The 24,079-nt window shown below is 59.1% G+C and overlaps 1 protein-coding gene across 4 annotated transcripts in view; it reads right to left on the reverse strand.

Moving 5' to 3' along the window:
* ARHGEF10 (Rho guanine nucleotide exchange factor 10) overlaps positions 1–23,235 on the reverse strand; it is a 71,917-nt gene extending 48,682 nt beyond the window's left edge. For all 4 annotated transcript variants that reach the window (XM_080661355.1, XM_080661354.1, XM_080661353.1 and 1 more), the window contains exons 1-7: positions 23,177–23,235; positions 17,731–17,871; positions 9,329–9,523; positions 8,450–8,737; positions 7,312–7,375; positions 6,636–6,712; positions 3,661–3,717 (exon numbers count right to left, since the gene is read on the reverse strand). In XM_080661355.1, the coding sequence (XP_080517481.1) occupies positions 3,661–3,717; positions 6,636–6,712; positions 7,312–7,375; positions 8,450–8,737; positions 9,329–9,523; positions 17,731–17,830 (781 nt within the window). In that variant the 5' untranslated portion in view covers positions 17,831–17,871; positions 23,177–23,235. The remainder of the gene's footprint in view (positions 1–3,660; positions 3,718–6,635; positions 6,713–7,311; positions 7,376–8,449; positions 8,738–9,328; positions 9,524–17,730; positions 17,872–23,176) is intronic.
* Between the last annotated feature and the right edge of the window lie 844 nt (positions 23,236–24,079).

Genomic DNA, 24,079 nt, shown 5'->3' on the forward strand with positions numbered 1-24,079 from the left:
GGATGGATGGGTGGATGGAAGGGTAGATGGATGGATGGGTAGATGGATGGATGGGTGGGTGGATGGATGGATGGATGGATGGGTGGATGGAAGGGTAGATGGATGGAAGGGTAGATGGATGGAAGGGTAGATGGATGGAAGGGTCAATGGCTTAATAAGACTATAAATAATCTGCTCCTGGATTGAAAGGGCTCTATCACCTCAGCCCCTCTGGCTTGTGAAGGACACGCCAAGGCAATGACACGTGTGTCCTCACAGGGGACTCCTGCTCTGCCTTCTCAGAGAATCATGCTTGTGCTTGGCGGGTCCTCTCTTCTGTTTTCCGTCTCCTGGTTCCAGTGTGTGTTGTTTTTACTTCTTCCCTCCCCTTTCTCTGACTCCGCCGAGTTGGATGCTGAGCTCACTATTTTTCATTCTTTTTGTTTTTTTAGCAGATGCCATAATCTCTCTAATTTCTAACTATTCTAAATCCACTCTATAAGTTCTTATGTAACATTTTCATTATTATTCAAGTCAAAACATTTCCTAACTTCCACTCTAACTTCATCCTTGGCCATTGGGTGTGTGTGGTCATGTGACTTTTTAAAAAATTGATTTCAGAGAGAAAGGGAGAGGGAGAGATAGAAACATAAATGATGAAAGAGAATCATTGATTGGCTGCCTCCTGCACGCCTCCTACTGGGGATAGAGCCCACAACCCAGACATATGCCCTTGACTGGAACAAACTGGGGACCATTCAGTCCGCAGACGGATGCTCTATCCACTGAGCCAAACCGGCCAGGTCATGTGACTTTTTAATCTTCAAATGTGTGTGCTTATTTTTTCCTTGCTCTATCAGGCTTTCAGTGAGCAATGAGGCCTGAACACCAATTCTCTGGAGTTTGTTAATATCTGCTTTGGGGCATACTACTATGCAGTCAATTTTCAGAAGCGCCCCATGTGTTTGAAAAAGCTGTGCATTCTGAAACTATTCGCTTCAGGATTCCATGTATGCCTTTCGAGTCAACAGTACACCATTATGTACTGATCTGTCACATTTTGCTTTACATATATTTTTTGTTTTTTTAAATATACTTTTGTTGATTTCAGAGAGGAAGGGAGAGGGAGAGAAAGATAGAAACATCAATGATGAGAGGGAATCATTGATTGGCTGCCTCCTGCATGCCCCCCACTGGGGATCAAGCCCTCAACCCAGGCATGTGCCCTGACCAGAAATTGACCTCATGGTTCATAAGTCGACACTCAACCACTGAGCCACACTGGCCAGGCTGTTTTATAGATTTTAGGCCGTGTTGCTGGATGCACACACGTTTAGAACTGTGACATCATTCTCTTGTGGAGGAATCTCTATCCAATCATGTTTTATAGCTAACACACCATATATTATCCAGTCACACTGGCTATGTAGTGGTTAGCATTGGCTTATATTCCTTTTTATGTACAAATGCTTACACACAAATGTCCTGTGTCATTATATAGTTCTCATAATATGTGTCTGGCTTTGCTATGTTATCCAACCCGGGAACCTCTGTCACCGGTGACTGAAGTCCAATCATCTATACCAGTGGTCGGCAAACCGCGGCTCACGAGCCACATGCGGCCCTTTGGCCCCTTGAGTGTTCTAACGCCACTTCTTCAAAATAGACTCGCCCAGGCCGAAACCCGACTTCTGCGCATGGGCCACAAAGTTTCAATCGCACTGTACGTGCGCGCCCGCACGTGGTATTTTGTGGAAGAGCCACACTCAAGGGGCCAAAGAGCCGCATGTGGCTCGCGAGCCGCGGTTTGCCGACCACTGATCTATACTAATAAAAGGGTGATATGCTAATTAGACCGGGAGACCTTCCAGGAGACCTTCTGGACATCCTTCCGGACAAAGCCATGGTGTCGGGGCTGAGGCAGAGGAGGTTAGGGGTGATCAGGCCAGGAGGGAAGGGCAGTTGGGGGCGATTAGGCCGGAGAGGCGGGGAGCAGTTGGGGGTGAGAAGGCAGGCAGACAGAGTGGTTAGGGGCGATCAGGCAGGCAGGCAGGCAGGTGAGCGGTTAGGAGCCAGCGATCCCGGATTGCGAGAGGGATGTCCGACTGCTGGATTAGGCCTGATCCCTGTGGGCCCTGTGGGATCGGGCCTAAACCAGCAGTCGGACATTCCCCGAGGGGTCCCAGATTGGAGAGGGTGCAGGCTGGGCTGAGGGACACCCCTGGGCACAAATTTTGTGCACCGGGCCTCTAGTGTTTGCTGTAAGTAGCAATATACTGGGGATCATTCTGCCATGCCGCTCGCCATGCTGTCTCACTTCACTTTCTCTTGCTGGCTGCCAGCTTGGCGTTGCTCCACTAATCCTGAAATTAAATCATCTCTTTCTGACCTCTCAGCAGTAACCCATGAACTTCAGGCCTGGCCTATCATATACAAGCCAGCATCTCTACACGCTTCTCCTGAACACCGCACGGACGGCAGGATCCCGGGTCGGCCACGCTGACGGCTCCGCTCGCTGCCAACTCGGGGCCGTTCCCACGACTCACTGACCTGTCAGTTTATTTGCTCATTATTCTCTGCTTCCCATTATGTTCCGCATCCTTTTCCTTGAAATAGGAACGACATGAAGTATTCCTTCAGAGTCTGGGAGTAGGAGAGCTCCCGTCTCCATCTCTTCTTAAGGAAGGTTACGTTGGCTGGCGGTGGAAATCCGGGTAGAGATGGTGAGTTTTCCTCGGCGCTCTGCGCATGGGCCACAAAGTTTCAATTGCACTGTACGTGCGCGCCCGCACGTGGTATTTTGTGGAAGAGCCACACTCAAGGGGCCACCCCTGTTGTAGCTGATCCCTGGCCCAGGCGAGGGCAGAGCGGAGGCACCCACTGATGTCTCTCTCACAATGTCGCCTGCCGTCGCCCAGCCAGAGACGTCGCTCCTCCTCCCGAATCACGGCTCCTTGTGGGCACCGTGTCCGGCCCGTGGCCTGTCGGGGGCTCGCTGGGACGCAGTGCCGCAGCGTCACCTGCACGGGCCCAGGTGTGGCCTGGTTGATGCCTGGCCCACTCCGAAGCCGCATTTCTGCCATCTGGGAACTTGTGTGTTCCTTTAATTCTAGAACGTTCTTGGTCCTTTCTTCTATTTTCTCATGTATTAGATGTACGCTGGTGCATCTCACCTACGTGTTTCCAACCTTTCCATTCATACTTCTCATATTTCAACTCTTTCTGCTTCTTTAGGGAAATTAAGATAACAACCCCTAGTCCTAGCTGGTGTTGCTCAGTGGATAGAGCGTCAGCCTGTGGACTGAAGGGTCCCAGGTCCGATTCCGGTCAAGGGCACATGCCTGGGTGGCAGGCTTGATCCCCAGTGCGGGGCGTGCAGGAGGCACCTGATCCATGATTCTCTCTCATCATTGATGTTTCTCAATCTCTCCCTCTCCCTTCCTCTCAGACATCAATAAAAATATATTAAAAAAAAAAAAAAGATACCGACCCTCTATGAAGTGCTGTGATGTAAACACACACAGGTGCGCCCACCACACGGATCCAGCGAGACACCGTGAGACACGGAGAACATGGACGTGACACACAGGCGCACGCGGCGGCGTGTGTGCAGGCGGCATCGGCACGCCCGGGAGAGACGGCCCAGCCGTTTCCCCACGCTCAGCGCCGGCGGAGTCCCACCTGGCTCGGAGTCCGACTCCTCTCTCGGGACGTCGTCATAAATGGCTTCCTCGGGGTCTGCAAGGAGAGGGGGGGCCTGTGAGGACAGCCAGACCCGGGGCAGCGCCCGGTCCCCCGGGAGCGGGCCATTCCGCAGCCGTCGTGCGGTCACACGGCACCTGCTGAGCGCGAGCACCATGGTGAGGGGGGCGTGTGCCTGGGGTTGAAGGAAATCCCTTAAAGCAAGCGTGTCAGACTCCAAGGCTAACATGGGCCAGATCCACGAGGCATGGGGCCTGTGGGCCGCGCGTTGGGCACGCTTGCTCCAAAGGGACCGGCTGGGAAGCATCCCCACAGAAGTTTTGGGGTTCCAGGCCATCCCACCCCATTATTTTATGTTCAGTCCCACGGCTCCCCGCGCCCTTTGATAAGCATGAAGTTCATGAAGGCGGTGTGTCCTGACACAGAAACTCGAGGTGGCATTAACGGGTCTGAGACAAGGGCCGGCCCAGTGCTGTGGGGGGGGGGGGGGGGCAGGGGACCGGGTGAGAGGGGGAGGGGGGGAGGGGAGGGGGAAACTTCACATGAGCCGATGGCAACGCTTGAGCCCTGGAAGCGAAGGACAGCCACAGGCTGTGGTTAAATTGGGAACGCTCAGCCGCTGGCCGCTGTGCTCAGTGGCTAGCAGGGGTCCTCAAACTACGGCCCGCGGGCCACATGCGGCCCGCCGAGGACATGGATCTGGCCCGCCGGGGGCCGCTGCCTGTCCTGCTTAGCAGCCGACGCGTCCCGGGCCCGCAGGGCACATAGGAATTTGTTCATAGTTTGTTTTTTTTAACGATAGTCCGGCCCTCCCACGGTCTCAGGGACAGTGAACTGGCCCCCTGTTTAAAAAGTTTGAGGACCCCTGGGCTAGAGCGTCGGTTGCAAATCAAAGGGTCAAGGGTTGGCTTCCTGGTCAAGGGCAAACACGCAGGTTGTAGCTGATCCCTGGCCCAGGCGAGGGCAGAGCAGAGGCACCCCATCGATGTCTCTCTCACAATGTTCTGGGTGTGTTTTTCTCTCTCTCCCTTCTGCTCTAACAACCAATGGGAACAGTATCCCCAGGTGAGGTTAATTAATTAAAATGTTGGACTTCGCTCTAGCTGGTTTGGCTCAGTGGATAGAGCATCGGCCTCTGGACTGAAGGGTCCGGTCAAGGGCATGTACCTTGGTTGCGGGCACATCCCCAGTAGGAGGTGTGCAGGAGGCAGCTGATGGATGTTTCTCTCTCATCGATGTTTCTAACTTTCTATCCCTCTCCCTTCCTGTCTGTAAAAATCAATAAAATATATTTTAAAAGAATAAATAAAATGTTGGACTTCGAGGACAAGATTCCTCAAGCAACTTTATGTGGAAGATTAGTTTCCTGAAGTTAAGGGGGAGGAGCTCTGTGGCTGCGGAGGGCCGTGGAGGACACGCGACATGTGAGAGCCACCCGCTGTCGGAAAGGGTGCTGTGTGACGTGGACCTCGCCAAACGCCACTGCTCCCACGTGGGACAAACCACCAGGTCACAGGTCACAAAGCGACACCGGGAAGAAAAGGAGGGAGGTCCCGGGTCAGTCCCTGACCTGGAGCCACTGCGACCCCCGGCCGTGGGGGCAGGGGGCAAGTTCCGGAACAGCCCTGATATGTACTCCCACAACCCCGTGAGTGTCTGCACCTGCCTGACCTACGGAGCACCTTTCACATACAGCCACCCCGACTGTCGTATGGGGTGGGCGCGGGGGGGACTGTCATCTGGAGCGGACGCACAGGGGTGGCGGGGGGACTGTCGTCTGGAGCGGACGCGGGGGGGGGCATTCAGACCATTTTATTTTGGAAATGAAGTCGCTACAGAGCACCCTGTGCGGGTCCTGAGTTAAGCCCCACCCCCAGCGGGATCAGCTAACGCCGCGGAGCGCCTGTTCACTACACTATCCTAATGGAGCCAGGGCGACCCCTCCAGCGGGTTTCCAGGTTGGGAGGCGGCTGGACGGCTGCGAGTCAGTCACGGAAATCGATCCCACAGCCATCAGCGGGTGAAAGGGGGCGGCTGGAGAAGCAAGCTTCACTCTTCCTTTAAAACTTTAAAAACAAGTAAATCACCCTGGCCAGCCTGGCTCAGTGGGTAGAGCGTCGGCCTGCGGACCAAAGGGTCCTGGGTTCGATTCCGGTCAAGGGCGTGTACCTCAGTTGCAGGATCCTCCCCGGCCCAGGCCCTGGTCGGGGCGCATGCAGGAAGCAACCAATCCATGTGTCTCTCTCACATCGGTGTTTCTCTCTGTCTCTCCCTCTCCCTTCCACTCTCTCTGAAAATCAATGGGAAAATATCCTTGGCCGAAACCGGTTTGGCTCAGTGGATAGAGCGTCGGCCTGGGGACTGAAGGGTCCCGGGTTCGATTCCGGTCAAGGGCATGTACCTTGGTTGCGGGCACATTCCCAGTGGATGTTTCTAACATTCCTCATCGATGTTTCTAACTCTCTATCCCTCTCCCTTCCTCTTTGTAAAAAATCAATAAAATATATTTTAAAAAAAAAAGAAAAAAGAAAAATATCCTTGGGTGAAGGTTAACAAAAAACAAAAAACAACAAGTAAACCCAGCTAAAACAGCTGCCCTCTCTAACCACACGTGGCCAGGCCTGGCCCGCCTTTGGGGTCCGTGGTGGCTGCACCCGCCCCCTCCATGGAGAGGCACCAGCTGGCGAGAAGAAGCCGTTTCAATGTCTTGGTGGGGCTGGGGGCTGGGGGCTGGGGAAAGAGCCTGGGTCCGGAACCCACAGCCATTTCACAAACACCAGGGGGCGCCGTGCTGGGAGGGAGAGATCCCAGTGACTGACGGGAGGTAGGTGACGGATGTCATGACCTTTAGCCCCGACACGGGGCACGAGGCTAAGGGGCTGAGCCTGGCACCGGCGCGGGCGTGGCGAGGACCCGGGGCGCGGGCCGCCCTGACGGGCAGGCAGCTTACTTACTGTCCATCCAGGCGGTGTTGGCGGGATCGGCCACCCAGCGGGCGAGGGCGCTGTCCTCGGCGTGGGCCCGGTCCTCACTGCAGGAAAGCCAACGGTACGTCACCCCCAGACCGTCCTTCCCGCCCACGGCTGCCGCGTGTCCCCGCAGTACCCAGGGGCCGCCACGTGTGCCAGCGGCGCGTTCCCCAGACGGGCCCGGGGCTCTCCCACGCTCTGCGTTTCACTCACAGCGACTCACGCGCGAGAGCTCTGCCCACCGCTGGACGCCCGGCTTGAGGGGTGAGAGGGGCCCGCCTAGGAGGGGGTTCCCCGGGGCACACCGCACCGATGGAAGGCCGGTAATTAGACCAGGTGGGGGGACTCCGGTGAAATCTGGCTTCAACAAAGTTAAAACCTTTCTCTTCCCACCCGGGGGTTCTAAGAGCCTTTGTGATACCGAGGCTCACGGCGCGTCTCCCCGAGGGAGGCTGGGCCGGCACGGCTCCTGCTATTGGGCTGTGGCCTCATCGCTCGACTTCCACACAGAGTAACACTAGCGTCTTGCAGTCCTGTGTTGGGGGGACCCAAGTGGGGGCCCTGACGACAGGGCAGCCAGCACCTCCGTGCACCGGCCCCACTGCCCTCGGCTCCAGGGACCAGTCGTGGCTCAGGACCCCCCGGAAAAGCCACACGGTACCTGTTGGCTGGGTCCTCAGAGCTCAAGGAGTTGCCCTGGCCGTCCTCCGCCACCTCGGCTGTCTCTGCCAAGAGAGAAAAGAACTCGTGTTGCTCGAGGCTGATAAAAACGCAAGTTGATTTTCATCCTTCCAAAGACTTCCTACTTCGTTTCTGACCGACGGTCGGCGTAGCTCAGCGGGAAGATGGTTAAGCGATGGATTCGGGGTGTTTTGGGTTTCAGATAAAATGTCTCCCACGTGGGGTTACCCTACAGAGCGATGTCCCAGGGTTGTCCGAAACAGCCGGAAAGAGAAGGACACCCAACAAGTCCCGTTCCTGGGACACAAGGACCCTCTGTCCCGGCTGCGCTTCCAGGAGGGAGCTCACAGGGAACGTCAGACTCCCTCCGTTCCGTACGTTTCCACAGGACACGACAACGGGATGCATTTGAAAGTGTGTCTGCGTGGCGACCTCAGAAGGGCTTCAGGTGGAAATCTTAACACGCTGCGGACGGGTCACGAGAGTTCTCGTGTTTTCATAGGACACCGTGCTTTACAGAGTGACATACTTTAAAGAGATACGAGCTTGTAAGAACACGTAATAAACAACTTCAAAGGCGATGGGAATTTAATTTAAAGCGTGCCTTTAACATGTATGTAATACGTTTTTTGTACTCGTTCGGTAGAAACTTACCCGGCCACGGGGTAAAGCTGGCAATGAAACCACTGGTCCGCAGGGTGTTAAGTTGGTGATAGTGGACGACCAAACTTTCCCTGCTCTCACACATGTACACATGCACACACACTCACACATACACAGCCACACATACATGCACGCACACACACACGTGCATGCACACACTCTCATGCACACACATGTGTACACACTCATGCACACATTCCCACACACCATATATAGTCATGCACACACATACATTCACACATACACAACCACACATATATGCATGCACACACACATACACACTCATGCACACACACACTCATGCACACACATGTACACGCTCATGCGCACACTCACACATGCAGCCACACCTCCATGCTTGCACACACACGCATATACACACTCATGCACGCACACACACGTGCGCACACGAAGTCCATCTCGCACGGGGAGGACCGTGCAGGGGAAGGGCCCACCTTCCTCGTCCAGGGACACGGAGCGCACGATGACGGGGCTGGAGTAGGCGGGCAGGAGCGCGGGCAGGTTGGAGGGCACGGCGTAGCCGCAGGGCACGGGCACCGAGTACCCGCTGGGCACGTGCAGGCTCACGCCCTCCTCCTCGGCCTCGGGGTCTGGGGGCGCGGGCTGCTCTTCCTGGAAGGGCGTGATGTCGATGATGGAGTAGGGGTTCACTCTCGCTGGGACCCCAAGCTTCGTCGGTTCCACCGGCGCGCCCACGTCGGCCCCTGTCCCGTCTTCCCCTCCTGGAGGCAAATCCAGCGTCAGGCCCACGCGCTTGGGCAGCAGTGCGCCCCCTCCTCCCCGCCCCCAGCGCCAGGGCTCCTGGAGGGTCCCTTTCTCTCTCTGGGCAGACAGACGGCGTGCAGGGCGCACTCCCGGCCTCGGGCAGGGTGAACTTTGGGGCAGGAGGGCCCCTGGCCTGGTGAGAGGCTGTTACAGACAAGGAAACGCAGGCTGGCCAACGCGTCCCGGTAAAGCAGCCAGGCCCCTCCTGGCGCCGACGGGTCACGTCCTGCATCGGGTCAAGTCCTGCATCGGGACCCCGCAGCAGCGCCGGCCGCTCTCCCCGCCGGCAGTGGCACATGCTGAGGCCGTGCTCGTTAGACACCAGGGACACCTGTCCCTCCCCGTGAAAAGCAGGCACTCGGCGAGACGGAGAGTCTGGAAGCAGCGCGCGTTCAAACGCAGGTGGCCGGGTTCCATGCAGTCGTTCCAGCTCCCGCCACATCACAGAAGGCACACCTCCTCCCTCAGGGCCCCTGCCCAGCGGGCCCTTCCTGCGGGGGGCGGGGGGGGGGGGGCGGCCTGGGTCTGCGGGGCCGCCGGGCACTCACCGGAGCTGGTGGGGGCGGCGGCGCCCACGTGCCCGGCCTCGGGGGCGCCCGGGGCTCCTCTGTCTGCTTCTGGAACCTCATCGCCGCTGTCAAAATCGAACTGTTCTCCCTCCTCCTCCTCCTCCTCCTCCTCCTCCTCCTCCTCCTCCTCCTCCTCCTCCTCCTCGTTGTTCGTATCGTGTTGTACGTCATTGCCTGCAATTTAACAAGACGGCAGTGTGAACAGGTATGACCGGCACCACCACTCCCACACTCCGGACAGAGACGGGCTGGGCTCGAGGTGCCGGCCGCCCCTGTGCTGGGGGAGACCTTCGGGGCTGGGCTTGGGGGTCGGCGGCTCTGACTTCCTCTCATGGGACCCACGACTCCCCGTGGGAAAGGAAGAGGAAGGAAGGACACTTTCCTCCTCGGAGACCTTCCCCTGCGGACCCCGAGAGCCAGTGGGAGCTCCCTTCCCCCCCACCCTGAGAGCCGGTGGGAGCTCCCTTCCCCCCCCCCTGAGAGCCAGTGGGAGACCTCCCCCCCCACCCTGAGAGCCAGTGGGAGACCTCCCCCCGCACCCTGAGAGCCAGTGGGAGCTCCCTTCCCCCCCCCCCCCGAGAGCCAGTGGGAGACCTTCCCCCCCACCCTGAGAGCCAGTGGGAGACCTTCCCCCCCACCTGAGAGCCAGTGGGAGCTCCCTTCCCCCCCCCACCCCGAGAGCCAGTGGGAGACCTTCCCCCCCTGAGAGCCAGTGGGAGCTCCTTCCCCCCCACCCTGAGAGCCAGTGGGAGACCTTCCCCCCCCCTGAGAGCCAGTGGGAGCTCCTTCCCCTCCCCGAGAGCCAGTGGGAGACCTTCCCCCCCGCTGAGAGCCAGTGGGAGCTCCCATCCCAGCGGGCACTGGACCCCTCGGGGCGGGGCATTTAAGTCCCTGGTTCCCCTGTTGGGACACAAGGACCCTCGGGCGGAACCTGGGCCAGGAGCTTCGTCACCCGCCACCCCCACCCCCCCAGCTCTGTCCCAGGCTGCTCTTCCAGGAGGCCGGGAGACCGGGAGGCTGGGAGGCTGGGAGGCTGGGAGGCCGGGAAGCCGGGAAGCCGGGAGGCCAGGAGGCCGGGAGACTGGGAGGCCGGGAGACCGGGAGGCCAGGAGGCCGGGAGGCCGGGAGACTGGGAGGCCAGGAGACTGGGAGGCCGGGAGGCCGGGAGGCTGGGAGGCTGGGAGGCTGCTCTTCTGGGAGGCTGGGAGGCTGCTCTTCTGGGAGGCTGGGAGGCTGCTCTTCTGGGACGCCGGGAGGCCGGGAGGCTGGGAGGCTGGGAGGCTGGGAGGCTGGGAGGCCGGGAAGCCGGGAAGCCGGGAGGCCAGGAGGCCGGGAGACTGGGAGGCTGGGAGGCTGGGAGACCAGGAGGCCGGGAGGCTGGGAGGCTGGGAGGCCGGGAGGCCAGGAGGCTACACTTCCGGGAGGCTGGGAGGGCAAAGGCCTGTGGACGTGCCGGCTTTTACAGCACAAACCACCACTGTGTGGCCGCAATCCCAAATCACAGAGCGGGCTCTTTAAAGTTTGCCTGGAGTTGAAAGGTCACAATGGCATTGCGAGCCTCCGTGTTGGCCTGCATTCTGTGAGTGTTCCATACAAAAACACCTAAAGACTAAATTCATAAAGATTTTCTTTAAAAGGAAATGGGCGAAGGGATCAAAAGGTACGAACTTCCAGCCCAGCCGGCGGGGCTCCGGGGCTGAGCGTCGACCCAGGAACCAGGAGGTCAGGGTTCGATTCCCGGTCGGGGCACAGGCCCGGGTGGTGGGCTCCATCCCCAGTGGGGGGCGTGCGGGAGGCAGCTGACCAGTGGTCCTCTCTCAGCATGGATGTCTCTCCCTCCCTCCCTCTCCCTTCCTCTCTGACATCAATAAAAATAAACAGAAAACAAACAGCAAGGACAGGAGGCGCTTCCTGCTCCCTGCGGCTCCGGGAGTCGCACATCCTAGCGGGACTGTGGGAGGAAGAGACACTTCCTTTCCCCGGGCAGGAGGAGAGAGGTCCGGGCCGGGAAAGGGGGGCAGAGTCCCGCCCCTCCCCTGCCGTTGGGAGGGGGTCGCGGGGACCCAGGGCGGCCTCACCCCACCGTCCGTGGCACACAGGACCCGCGGGACATTCGAGAACACGTTCCCCCAGCTTTCCAATGCTTTAAAGCGATGACAGATACTGAAAGGGACCCAGAGAAGGCCTCGGGGGGATATGCTGAGCACGTTACTCTAAGGAGCCTATACGTGCGGCCTTTCCGACGGCACGCTGCCACCCCGGGAGCCGGGAGCCGGGAGCCGGGAGCCGGGAGCCGGGAGCCGCGCGTGCCCGTCCTTCTCCGGAGTCCGTCGCTGAGCGCTGTCTTCAGGAAGCAACTGGAAATCGTTAGGAGACTTGAGTGTCAGGACAGTTTTGAAGAAACCACCAAAGGGTCTTATGATGAAAGAGCGTCTTTCAGGTTAGCACCGTGGTCGGCAAACGGCGGCTCGCGAGCCACAGGCGGCTCTTGGGCCCCTCGAGTGTGGCTCTTCCACAAAACACCACGGCCTGGGCGCGTCTATGTTGAAGAAGTGGCGTTAGAAGAAGTCTAAGTTTAAGAAATGCGGCTCTCCAAAGAAATTTCAGTCGTTGTGCTGTTGGTATTTGGCTCTGCGGACTAAGGAGTTTGCCGACCGCTGGGTGGACACGCTGCAATGGGCCGTGTGGACAACGCGAGCTGCTGCTGACGAGTTCTCAGCAACACGAAGGGCGCCCCTGGGCAGCTACGTGATCCCAGCTTTTAAACGTGTCTCCTCGGGCTCACTTAGCAGCCGTGGGCAAACTACGGCCCGCGGGCCGGATCCGGCTGTTCTATCCGGTTCTCTTGCTCTCCCCTCCGCTCCTTTACTTTGAATTTATATTAGTTCACACAAACACTCCATCCATGCTTTTGTTCCGACCCTCCAGTCCAGTTTAAGAACCCATTGTGGCCCTCGAGTCAAAAAGTTTGCCCACCCCTGGATAACGGGGCGGGGAGGGCGTGGGGGCTGGGGCCGGGGTGCTGCCGTGGAAACTGGTCTGGCGAGGACACGCAGTCAACCTCGGACCCGCAGTCCCACGGCCGAAAGCCAGCACTCAGACGGCCTCGGTGCCCCGCGCTCACAGCATGCCGAGGGGGGCGCACCGTGGGTCCGGGCAGGTCAACGGACCAACAGAAGGTGCCTGTTGCCCACGGAGGGTCCTCAGTCCCGCAGCGGAAAGAGACGCTGCCACCTGCGGCCACGCGACGGTCCTGAGGACACTGCCCAGCGCGAGGGCAGCGCAGAGGACAACCCAGATCCCACTCGGGGCCTGGAGCCGTGACTCAGAGACAGAAGGGGACGGTGGTGCTGGGGGGGCTGGGGGGGCGTGTTTAATGGGACGGAGTTTCAGGGAGGGAAGGTGAGCGTTCTGGAGGTGGTGGTGACGGTGGCCCCTGACCCACTGGGCGGTGCCACGTGGGGAGGCGGTCAGTGCTGTGCCACGGACACTGCACCACAAGGGGAGGCGGCCCTGCCCTAGCTGGCTTGGCTCAGAGCGTCGGCCTGCAGACTGAAGGGTCCCAGGTTTGATTCCGGCCAAGGGCACATGCCTGGGTTGCGGGCTTGATCCCCAGTAGGGGGCGTGCAGGAGGCAGCCAACCAATGATTCTCTCTCATCATTGATGTTTCTATCTCTCTCTCCTTCTCCCTTTCTCTATGAAATCAATAAAGAAATATATATATATATTAAAAAAAAAAGAGGAGGCGGCCTTGGCTTCGGTGACCGAACGCTCCCTCCTCGCCGCGGCCTGAAGTGTGACTGCCACAGCGGCCGCCTCTGCAATGCTGCAGACACAGCGGGGCCTCGGTTCTCGAACTTAATTCGTCCCAGAAGGCTGTTCGAAAACCGAACCATTTTCCCCATCAGAAATTACGGGCATTGGATTATTCCGTTCCGGACCCCCATGTGACCCCCTGTTTTAACCTTCCTTATTTTCAGCACACGTCTCCTGCACTGCTTAATCTATAAATGAACACTTCAAAAACAAAAAGGACAGGAGAGCCCTCGTCGGTGTGGTTCGGTGGCTAGAGCGTCGGCCTGCGGTCTAAAGGGTCCCGGGTTCGATTCCCGTCAAGGGCATGTACCTTGGTAGCCGGCTCCTCCCCAGCCCACGCCCTGGTCGGGGCTCATGCAAGAGGCAACCCATCAATGTGTTTCTCTCATATCGATGTTTCTCTCTGTCTTTCCCTCTCTCTCCCACTCTCCCTAAGAATCAATGGAAAAATACCCTCGGCTGAGGATTAAGCCAAAAAAAAAAAGGGACATGAGATATAGATGAAAATTTAATCCAAGGAGAAGAAATGTACGGTAAAAAAATGAAAAATTAATAAGAAGAAGCAACAAGAGCCAAAACCCGTGAAAACATTCACAGCAGCCCTAGCTGGTTTGGCTCAGTGGATAGAGCAGCCGTGGGCAAACTACGGCCCGCGGGCCGGATCCGGCTGTTCTATCCGGTTCTCTTGCTCTCCCCTCCGCTCCTTTACTTTGAATTTATATTAGTTCACACAAACACTCCATCCATGCTTTTGTTCCAGCCCTCCGGTCCAGTTTAAGAACCCATTGTGGCCCTCGAGTCAAAAAGCTTGCCCACCCCTGGGATAGAGCGTCGGCCTGCGGACTGAAGGGTCCCAGGTTTGATTCCAGCCAAGGGCACATGCCTGGGTTGCGGGCTCGGGCCCCAGTAGGGGGTGTGCAGGAGGCAGCCGATCAACGATTCTCTCTCATCATTGATGTGTCTGTCTCTCTCCCCCTCTTCCTTCCTCTCTGAAATCAATAAAATACATTTAAAAAAAAAAAAAAACAAAACATTCCCAGCGCACACTCCTGGGATAGCAACCACGCGAGGCCAGTGGAGAGCTGGCTCACCCTCCCGCATCCCTCTTTCGTCGCCCGAGGGACACGCGACTGATCACACGGGTGCTGGCAGGAAAGGGTGTCAGGCTGAGAGGCCAACTGGCCGAGATGGGAGACTGTAATCGGCATCTTCTCTGTGTTTTTCTGCCTTTTCCCAAGTTCCCCCCACAAGCCCACGTCTCTACTGGTCCGCCTCCTCTATGCGGAGCACATTAACCCCCGGTGCTCCCGTGGCGCTAAAATACAGAGAGCGTGTCTGTCCCGTGCCCCGGAGTTCCAGCCTGACCCGTAAGACCCAGCCTGGCGAGGGGCCCGTCCCCCGCGTGGTCGCCCACTCGCGCACCTTCCCAGCAGCCCCACGTCCCCACGCAGAGAGCAGCGTGCAGCGGGGAAGACCTGCTGGGCTCCGGGACTGAGGAGTCACGTTATTCACTAAACGAGCCGGGGGAGGCGTGTTGGCGCCATCCGGCTCCTCGCGGAAGCACGGGCGTGTCCAGGACACTTCCCAGATCCATCGCCATCTCCTAAGTTCACGCTGCCCCACAGGGAAACGATGCCAACCGGCACCCTGGCACGGGCCCCGACCGTGGGCCTGCCTCCAAGCCACACGCGGCTCCTCCTGTCGGCACCACCTCCCGAAGTCACAGCTCACGCTGCTGAGCTTTAAGGGTTAGGTCACACCCCCCCCCAAGTGATTTCTAGGAAACCAGTTTCTTAGAAAAACAGAGCTTTCAAAGGCGTGGCCCCAAAACAAGCTCCTAAATACTTGGGAAGGGATGAAGCGAAGAGTGAACTTCGGGCCCTAAAATCACGCCCCCCCATGAAGGGGACAGCGGTGTGCCCAGTGTCCTCAGGTCTACGTGGGGACTCTCACCCCCCTCAAAACAGGAGGCAGCACCTCTGTAGGTCACACCTGGGAAGGCACGAGCTGCTGAGGACAGCTGCCCTGTTCGCCACGTGCCACGCATCTCTCAGGTGAGGCTGGCCTGCCAACTGCTCACTCCCCATGCACTTGTGCAAAGAATGAATGAGTGAGTGAGTGAATAAGTGAATGAGTGAATGAATGAGTGAGTGAATGAGTGAGTGAGTGAATGAATGAATGAGTGAGTGAGTGAATAAGTGAATGAGTGAATGAATGAGTGAGTGAATGAGTGAGTGAATGAATGAATGAGTGAGTGAATGAATGAGTGAGTGAATGAGTGAGTGAATGAATAAGTGAATGAATGAATGAGTGAGTGAGTGAATGAGTGAGTGAATGAATGAATGAATGAGTGAGTGCATGAATGAGTGAGTGAATGAATGAGTGCATGAGTGAGTGAATAAATAAGTGAATGAATGAGTGAATGAGTGAGTGAGTGAATGAGTGAGTGCATGAGTGAGTGAGTGAATGAATGAATGAGTGAATGAGCGAGAGAGTGAACAAGTGAATAAATGCATGAATGAATGAGTAAATGAGTGAGTGAGTGAATGAGTGAGTGAATGAATAAGTGAATGAATGAGTGAGTGAGTGCATGAGTGAGTGAGTGAGAGAGTGAGTGAATGAGTGAATGAGTGAGTGAGTGCATGAGTGAGTGAGTGAATGAATGAGTGAATGAGTGAGTGAATGAATGAGTGAATGAGTGAGTGAGTGAATGAATGAATGAGTGAATGAATGAATGAGTGAATGAATGAATGAGCGAGAGTGAACAAGTGCATGAATGAATGAGTAAATGAGTGAGTGAGTGAATAAATGATGAGCAGATGAGTGGTTTCAAACATTTTCCTGCCACGAACATTAATTTCCCCCCCAATAGAACTGCAAGTAGAATCCCAATCAGCAGAATGGAATAAAAGTAATAAAGAAATTCCTCCGAAGGTTTAAGTCTTCCTGTAAACCACGGTGCCTCACGCAGCGCCTCTGAGGGGCTAGGGGCCTGGACGCCCGGGATGCTGTCCCTGCGCACGCACGGCGGCATCGGAAGCTGGGGGAGCGGCCGCTGCACCCTCCCCGCTGGGTCCGTCCCCCCGGAGCACGAAGCTCACCACAGATGCCTCAGAAAGCACGCTGCCTTCCTGCATCCCTGTCCTGGCGGCAAGACCCCACGCGCCAGGCTGTGCCTCGCTCACGGTGACCTCATGTGCCCTGACCGGCAATTGAACGGTGACCTCTTGGTGATGGGGCGACGCTCAATCCGCTGAGCCACACCGGCCGGCTCCCGTGGCATATTTCAGTGGCAAAGAGGTTTCTGCTTCTCACTGTGAGTCACACAAGTGAAAATGCCACGTTTCCAATCCCACCGGATGCTAATCCCTCAGGGTTCTGGGCGCCCAAAGCAGGGGAGGTGGCCCAGGGAAGGGCGTGGGCATCCATCTGCCCGAGCCTGAGCCAGCCAGACCTGCAGCCACAGTTGCAGCGTCCCCTCTGGCACTGGTGACACAGGCCTGGCCCCCAGCGAGCGCCCGATTGCAGGGCTCAGGGCAGGGACAGGCCACCCCCCTGCGCCCACAGCCCTCCAGGCGGCTCCGCCCACTCACAGCCTTAACGCCCACCGCCCACCCAGGCCAGCACCCCGAGGACCAGTGAAAGAACGCGCTTGTCAGTCCAGAGATAAAAGTCATACGCTTTGTTCCGAGGCCTACAGAGCAGAGCTAATTACAATACGAAAGTTTTATCGAAGATGCAATGTTTCTCTTGTGTCTGACGAAGGCTATTTTGTTTTTAAATCTTTCATTGTTTAAAACAAAGAAGGAGTGTTGTAAGAGGCCGCTGCCCCGGGCCCCTCCTTCCCGCCTCCTCCTGGCCCTGGGTGGCACTGGGGTGGCAGCCACTGCGGTGGCACTGCCTGTGCTGAAGGGGATGTCCCCCAGATCAAGGCCAGGCCCTCCAAGGCCACGCCCCCGGGCTGGCTCACATCCACCCGCCCCCCCAGCTGTTCTCCTCCCAGGTCTGAGCTCCCTGCTGAGGTCCCCCTGTGGTTGCCGCTGCCCAGGCACCCACATCCCGTGCAGTGTGGCACCCGCACCAGCACAGACACACAGACTCCCCCGCCCCCCTGACAGAACTGGGAGCCAGAAATGAACCCCTCAGTATGACACCTCCCGTGTACCCGCCCCCAGGGCAGGAACAGCTGGGGAAGATGTGAATGCGGTTCCCCGCCCGCCCCACCCCACCCCCAGCCTCCCCTTAGGAGCTCAGGCATCAGCCTCCCTCCCTGCAGGACTCCAAGCTCGTGCATCCTCGGGGTCGCCCCTGGAGCTGTGGTTTTTGGGGGGCCCCCGCCTGGCGAGGCCGCAGGAGGACACACTCACGGTGGCGTTGGCTGTCCCTGTTTGCGAGGGCGGGTGGGAGCAGCGCTGGTCTCCCTCGTCCTCAGTTAAACCAACCAGTCAGACCCAGCCCGGAAACCCTACCAGCAGGGACGCCCACAGGGAGGAGCCCCTCAGCGATGAACCCCACAGCGAGAAGGCACGTCTCCGCCACGGCCTCCAGCGAGGCGCAGCCTTACCTTCGGCAGCGGCAGCAGGGGCAGCGGCAGCGGCAGTGGCAGCGGCAGCAGGGGCAGGCAGCTCTGGCCCCGGCTCCGGCTTTGGCTCCGGGGAGTCCATGCTGTGCGGCTCCGGGAGCCTGGCCCTGGCCCTGGGCAGCCCTGTGGGAGGAGAGAGGCTGTCAGGTCAGGTGCCAGCTGCCCTCAGCCCCCAGGCGCCCCAGCGCCAGCGCCAGGGGGGACGCTGGGTCTCAGTCATAGCCACAACGAGAGAGCTCACCCCTGCCAGTCACAGGGCCATAGGACGGAACCTCCGGAAGTAACCGGAAGAATCCAGGGTCCCATTCCTGCCTCGCCCAGCGGCAGCCAGGGCTCCCCACCGGCATGGGGTCACCCCAGAGCCCCTCTTCCTCTGGACTCAGGCCAAGGGGAGACGGGACACACGGGTACACGTGTGGCTTCCTCTTCCTCCAACCAGCACTGTGGGGTGTGGTTTGGTTCTGCTGGTTTAATGTATTTTGTTAAATATATTTTTACTAGAGGCCCGGTGCACGAATTCATGCATTAGTGAGGTCCCTCAGCCTGGCCTGTGGGATGGGGTCAAAACTGGCTCTCCGACATCCCCTGAGGGGTCCCGGATTGCGAGAGGGCGCAGGCGAGACAGAGGAACCTGACCAGTGCATGATCGGGGCTTAGGCGGGACGAGGGAGGTTGCCGGCCGGGGAGGGACCACGGGAGGGCTCCAGGGCGTGTCCGGCCCGTCTCGCTCAGTCCCAATCAGCCGACCCCAGCAGCAAGCTAACCTACCAGTTGGAACGTCTGCCCCCTGGTGGTCAGTGCACGTCATAGCGAGTGGTTGAGTGGCCTTAGCATATCATTAGCATATGTCATTTTGATTGGTTGAACAGACTACAGGACAACCAGACACTTAGCATATTGGGCTTTTATTATATAGGATTGATTTTGGCAAGGAAGGGAGAGAGAGAGAGAGAGAGAGAGAGAGAGAAGCATCAATGATGAGAGAGAACCATGGATTGGCTGACTCTTGCATGCCCCCTACTGGGAATCAAGCCTGCAACCCGGGCATGTGCCCTTGACCAGAATCAAACCCGGGACCTTTCACTCCGCAGGCTGACGCTCTATCCACTGAGCCACACCGGCCAGGGCCACTGCGGGTTCTGAATGAAGAACCGTTGCCCAGGACTGAAAGCGAGGCTGGCCGCTCCCCTAACCCGATCTCTGCAGGCGGCTTCTGTTTCTCTCTCTGCATCTCTCGCTGCCCCACGGGCCGCAGGAGAATGGAGTCTGAGCAGGTGTGTGGCCGCGGATACATCAGAAGGCGGGTCCCTCACGGCCCCATGGAGACAGCGGTTCCCTGTGGCTGGGGCGGCACCCGTCCGGCTCCCAGCTGCTCCGGAGGCCGCACACTGCAGGGCGACCTTCGTGGGCCCCCAGGAGCCCGGGCGGGGAACGAGGAAGGGGGGAAAGCACAGCGGGTGTGGGGACCGCACGGACACCCCAGCCTCACCGCCAGGGGCTGCGACGTCAGGTCCCTCCGGTCCCTCCGTGTGGCAGGGCGGGCTCGGCAGTCCCCGCAGCCCCTGGCCGCCCCCCCGGCCCCCGCCCCGAGCTGCTGCCCCTCGTTACCAGGAGGCCCGCGTGTCTGGAACTCACGGGGGCACAGCCTGCGCCCTGCCAGCCGCTGCCAGCCGGAGCTGGGAAGGCCCTTTCGGAATGGCCCACTGAGGGCAGAGCAGTTCCCGTAAGGCTGCCCGCCTCTCCCCGGCCCCTCCCCCAGCCGCTGCCTGACCGCCGGGGGCCAGGCTCAGACCTGGGGGCCAGGCTCAGACCCGGGGGCCAGGCTCAGACCCGCAGGACCAGTAAGAGGACAGGGCACTGGTTCCCCGCGGAGCTCAGCCCCGGACGCCAAGGCCCTGCGGCCTCCAGAACATGCTCAGCGCACCTTCCCCACCCTGGCCGCGTCCTCTCTGACCCCCGGGACTCGGATCCTGACAGCTCACAGGGCCTCCCTGACCCCCAGGACTTGGACCTGACAGCTCGGCAGGTGCCCTACGCGCTCAGGCCACTGGGACACCAGGCGGAAGGAAGGCAGAGGATGGCGGATTGGGGTCCCACCAAGCGCCCCCAGAGACAGAGCCGCCCAACCAGCCAGAAGACTCCTCTCCCGCGGGCTTGAGTCCCGCGTGGGCGTAAACCCCCCTTTCCAGCCACTGCCTCCGGGTCCTGACCCCGGAACCGGCTGAAGGCACCCTGCTTCCCCACCCGAGACAGAGGGCAATCGACGGGCTGAAACAGCAGCGGCTCTGGCGCTTCCTTCCCAGCGAGGGATTAGAGGGCAAAACTCATGCACACATCTGACTTTGGGGTCTGACCATCCACGCTGCTTTCTTTAAAACAATAATGACGTCCACCTGAGGGTCCAGTCCCCACGGCCAGACAGCAAGCCTCCCGCCCGTCAGAAGCACAGCCTGCCCGGCCAGCGCAGCTCCGTGGTTGAGCATCAACCTATGAACCAGGAGGTCATGGTTCCATTCCCAGTCAGGGCACATGCCCAGGTTGTGGGCTCCATCCCCAGTAGGGGGAGTACAGGAGGCAGCTGATCCATGATTCTCTCTCATCATGGATGTTGCTGTCTCTCTCCCTCTCCCTTCCTCTCTGAGATCCATAAAAATGTATTTAAATGAACTTTTTAAAGGCACAGCCTGTGCCCCGGAGGCCCGGAGGCCTCTCTGCCTGGTGATGGGTGACAGAGTGGTCAGTCCTTCTGTTTCCTGCATGAATTCCCAGGCGACTCACTGAGCGGAGGGGCTGAGCCTGAGGCTGTGCCGCCAGGTGGGCAGCCCCTGGGGAGGGAGCAGCAGGCTCAGCTCCCAGCGGAGTCGCTCTGAGCGGGACTGACTGTGTGGCCTTCCCAAGCCCCCTTTCACCACGGCCACTGCACAGCGTGACAGCGGGGACACTGTATTTTACTTTAAAAAGCCATGGCTAGCCCTAACCGGTTTGGCTCAGTGGCTAGAGCGTCAGCCTGCGGACTCAAGGGTCCCAGGTTGGATTCCGGTCAAGGGCATGTACCTTGGTTGTGGGCACATCCCCAGTAGAAGGTGTGCGGGAGGCAGCTGATCAATGTTTCTCTCATCGATGTTTCTAACTCTCCATCCCTCTCCCTTCCTCTCTGTAAAAAATCAATAAAATATATTTTTTAAAAAAATAAAAAGCCATGTCTAGTATCAGAAGTGGTTCATGGAAGAGAAATGCTTCAAACCTAGAAGAAGCATTTGGAATATTTTGAAAACTCCTCTAACTACTGTTTACTAAAGTATAAAACACGGGTGGCCCGCAGGCGGCTTGCCTCCGGCAGGTGTGCGTCCCTGCGAAGATGAAAGGGAGCGGGCAGTAGAAGGACACACGGGCCTGGGCGTTTTTATAAAGCGATTGGTCATCTGAAAGCCCTCACACCAAAGCAAATGAAGAAGCGAACACACAGTTCCAGGCTCCGCCAGGCTGGGGAGGCTGACCCGGGGTCAGGGAGAGGAGGCCGTAGGGGATGGGGGGCAGGTGAGAGGGTCCTCCCCCGGCTCTGCAGCTGCCTCACCTGCTCTCAGGCAGGGCCCCCTGCGACCATGACCTAGGACAGGACCTGGCCCTGCCCCTCACCCTGCAGGACGCGGCCCTGGCCTCCTCCGGGGACCTCGCCAAGTTTCCCTAGACCGGTGGTCGGCAAACTGCGGCTCGCGAGCCACAGGCGGCTCTTTGGCCCCTTGAGTGTGGCTCTTCCACAAAATACCACGGCCTGGGCGAGTCTATGTTGAAGAAGTGGCGTTAGAAGAAGTTTAAGTTTAAAAAACGTGGCTCTCAGAAGAAATGTCCATCGCTGTCCTGTTGATATTTGGCTCTGTGGACTGATGAGTTTGCCGACCCCTGCCCGAGACCCAGATTTCCCTCCACTGCCAGGCTCCCAGGACGCCCCTCATTCCCCCACCACCCCGCCTCCAGGAGGCTTAACTGAGCGCTCTCTCGCCCTCCCAAACGCTTCATAGCTGCGTGCCCCTGTGTCCTGTTCCACTCCACTCCCGTCTCCCGTGGGAACTATGACATCTGAACCCAACATTCACGTGCCGGACGTGGCGCCACCGAGCATTCCACTGCAGCATCCCCACGCTGCCTTGTGCAATGAAAGAACAACGCTTGCCAAAACTGGTTTGGCTCAGTGGATAGAGCGTCAGCCTGCGGACTGAAGGGTCCCGGGTTCGATTCCGGTCAAGGGCATGTACCTTGGTTGCGGGCACATCCCCAGTGGGAGGTGTGCAGGAGGCAGCTGATCGATGTTTCTCTCTCATCGATGTTTCTAGCTCTCTATCCCTCTCCCTTCCTCTCTGTAAAATATCAATAAAATATATTAAAAAAAAAAAAAAGTTTGAGGACCCCTGGGAGCATCGGCCTGGGGACTGAAGGGTCCCGGGTTCGATTCCGGTCAAGGGCATGTGCCTTGGTTGGGGGCACATCCCCAGTGGGGGGTGTGCGGGAGGCAGCTGATGGATGTTTCTAGCTCTCTCTCCCTCTCCCTTCCTCTCTGTAAAAAATCAATAAAATATATTCTTTAGAAAAAAGAGTTATCTCCCACGAAAGAGACGCCCGACGCGCATTTAAGCGATGTGTGGACAGTGGCCGAGTGGCCCGCGGGCCTTCCCGGAGGGGCAGTGAGTGGCTCCTGCAGGAAAGGCAGGCTGTGGGCTGCGGCGGCCGCCAACCTGGTGGCTCCATGGCCGGGGGGCAGGAAGCCCTTTGCATGGCCTGGGGGGAGCCCTCTTCTCCAGCAGGAGCCATGCGCCCACGCCGTCGGCTCTCCCGGGACACCGACTTCCCATCAGAAGCCAAGACTCTGCTCAGCCCCAGAGGGAGGGGCGGCCAGGGGGGCAGGGCACCTGCGTGGGGACAGGGGCGCCCGCCCGCTGCAGCTTCAGCCGGAGCCGCAGGGCAGTTACCGGCGGGAAACCGCGCACCGGTGGGGCTGTTTATAGTGACGTCGTCTTCCTACGCGGCCAAGGACTCAGCCTCCACGGAAAACACAGATGACTGCTCCCCCAAACTCCTCCACTCACCCCCTCGCAGCTTCACTGCGGGCGGGCTTTCTCACCCCCCCACCCCCACGCCGCCCAGGGGTCCCTCCAGCAGGTTCCTGGCTGTCCCCGAGTCTCGGCCCCATCACCGCGTCCCCCGGGGAGGAGGGCACCCCGCCGAAAACGGGGGTCTGCTCCCAGGGCCTGACCCATTCCCTGCACTGTGCCCACGAGTCAGGGGCCACCAGCTGAAGTTGGGGGGCTGCTCGCGGCCCCGTTAACTGCACTGTCTGTGGTGGGAACAGAGGGCACCACGCTAAAGTTGGGGGGATGCCCCAGGCCCGCGATCACCAAGCAGAGACCCCCGCCCCCGGGGGCCCGCAACTCACCCCGCCGGGACCCCCGCTGCCGTCCCTCCGAGCGCCCTTCTCCCTGCCCCGCGACCGCAGCCAGGATGCGCTTCGGCCCCGCCCACGGGAAGACAGCTCCACCCCCACATCGTGATTGGCTGGTCCGGACGGTACCAGGAGCCTATTGGCTGAAGTGCCTGCCCATTCTTCAGCCGCGCCCCGCCCTCGCGCCAGCGCATTCCTGAGAGGCCACGTGGCTGCCCGCACCCCTGCCCGCGGCCCAATGCTCCAGTGCCCCGCCCGGCTGCGCACGCGTGGGCGGGGGGCGCGGGACAGACCCCAGAGCACCTTCCCCTTCCCTCCGAGGACCCGCCCTGCCCCCGAGGGCCCTGGCTCCTGAGAAGGTCAGCTGCCCTCAGACCCGCCAGGTCCTGGCCTGGGAAATGCGGATTTCACACATTTCCCAGGGATTGTTCAGGCTCGCGGGAGCCAGAAGCTATTTCCCGGGACCTTTCAGTGAGCATGGGTGGCAGCATTCAGGTGGCAGCATTCCGTGGCTGGGAAGAGCCAGTTGGTGACGTGGTAGAAGGCATGCCTCACCTTCCAGCTCGCTTCCCTGCTCCTGCCCTCCCCCAGGGCACAGTGCCATCTGGGGCCTGAAAACCTTGTGCAGCCCCAGGTGTGTGACCCTGAGCAGGTGCAGGCACAGAGCAAGGGGCCAGGAGAAAGCTCCAGGAGGCCGCTCTCCTGTGCCCAGAGCCTTTATTTAGTTTACAACTAAAAAGGAAACAAAACCCCGCCAGTGTGGCTCCCTGCTTGAGCACCCACCTGTGAACCAGGAGGTCACAGTTCAATTCCAGGTCAGGGCACGTGCCCAGGTTGTGGGCTGGATCCCCAGTGTGGGGCATGCAGGAGGCAGCTGATCAATGATTCTCTCTCTTC

The sequence above is a fragment of the Plecotus auritus genome (assembly GCF_963455305.1).
Source record: "Plecotus auritus genome assembly, chromosome: 3".
NCBI lineage: Eukaryota > Metazoa > Chordata > Mammalia > Chiroptera > Vespertilionidae > Plecotus > Plecotus auritus.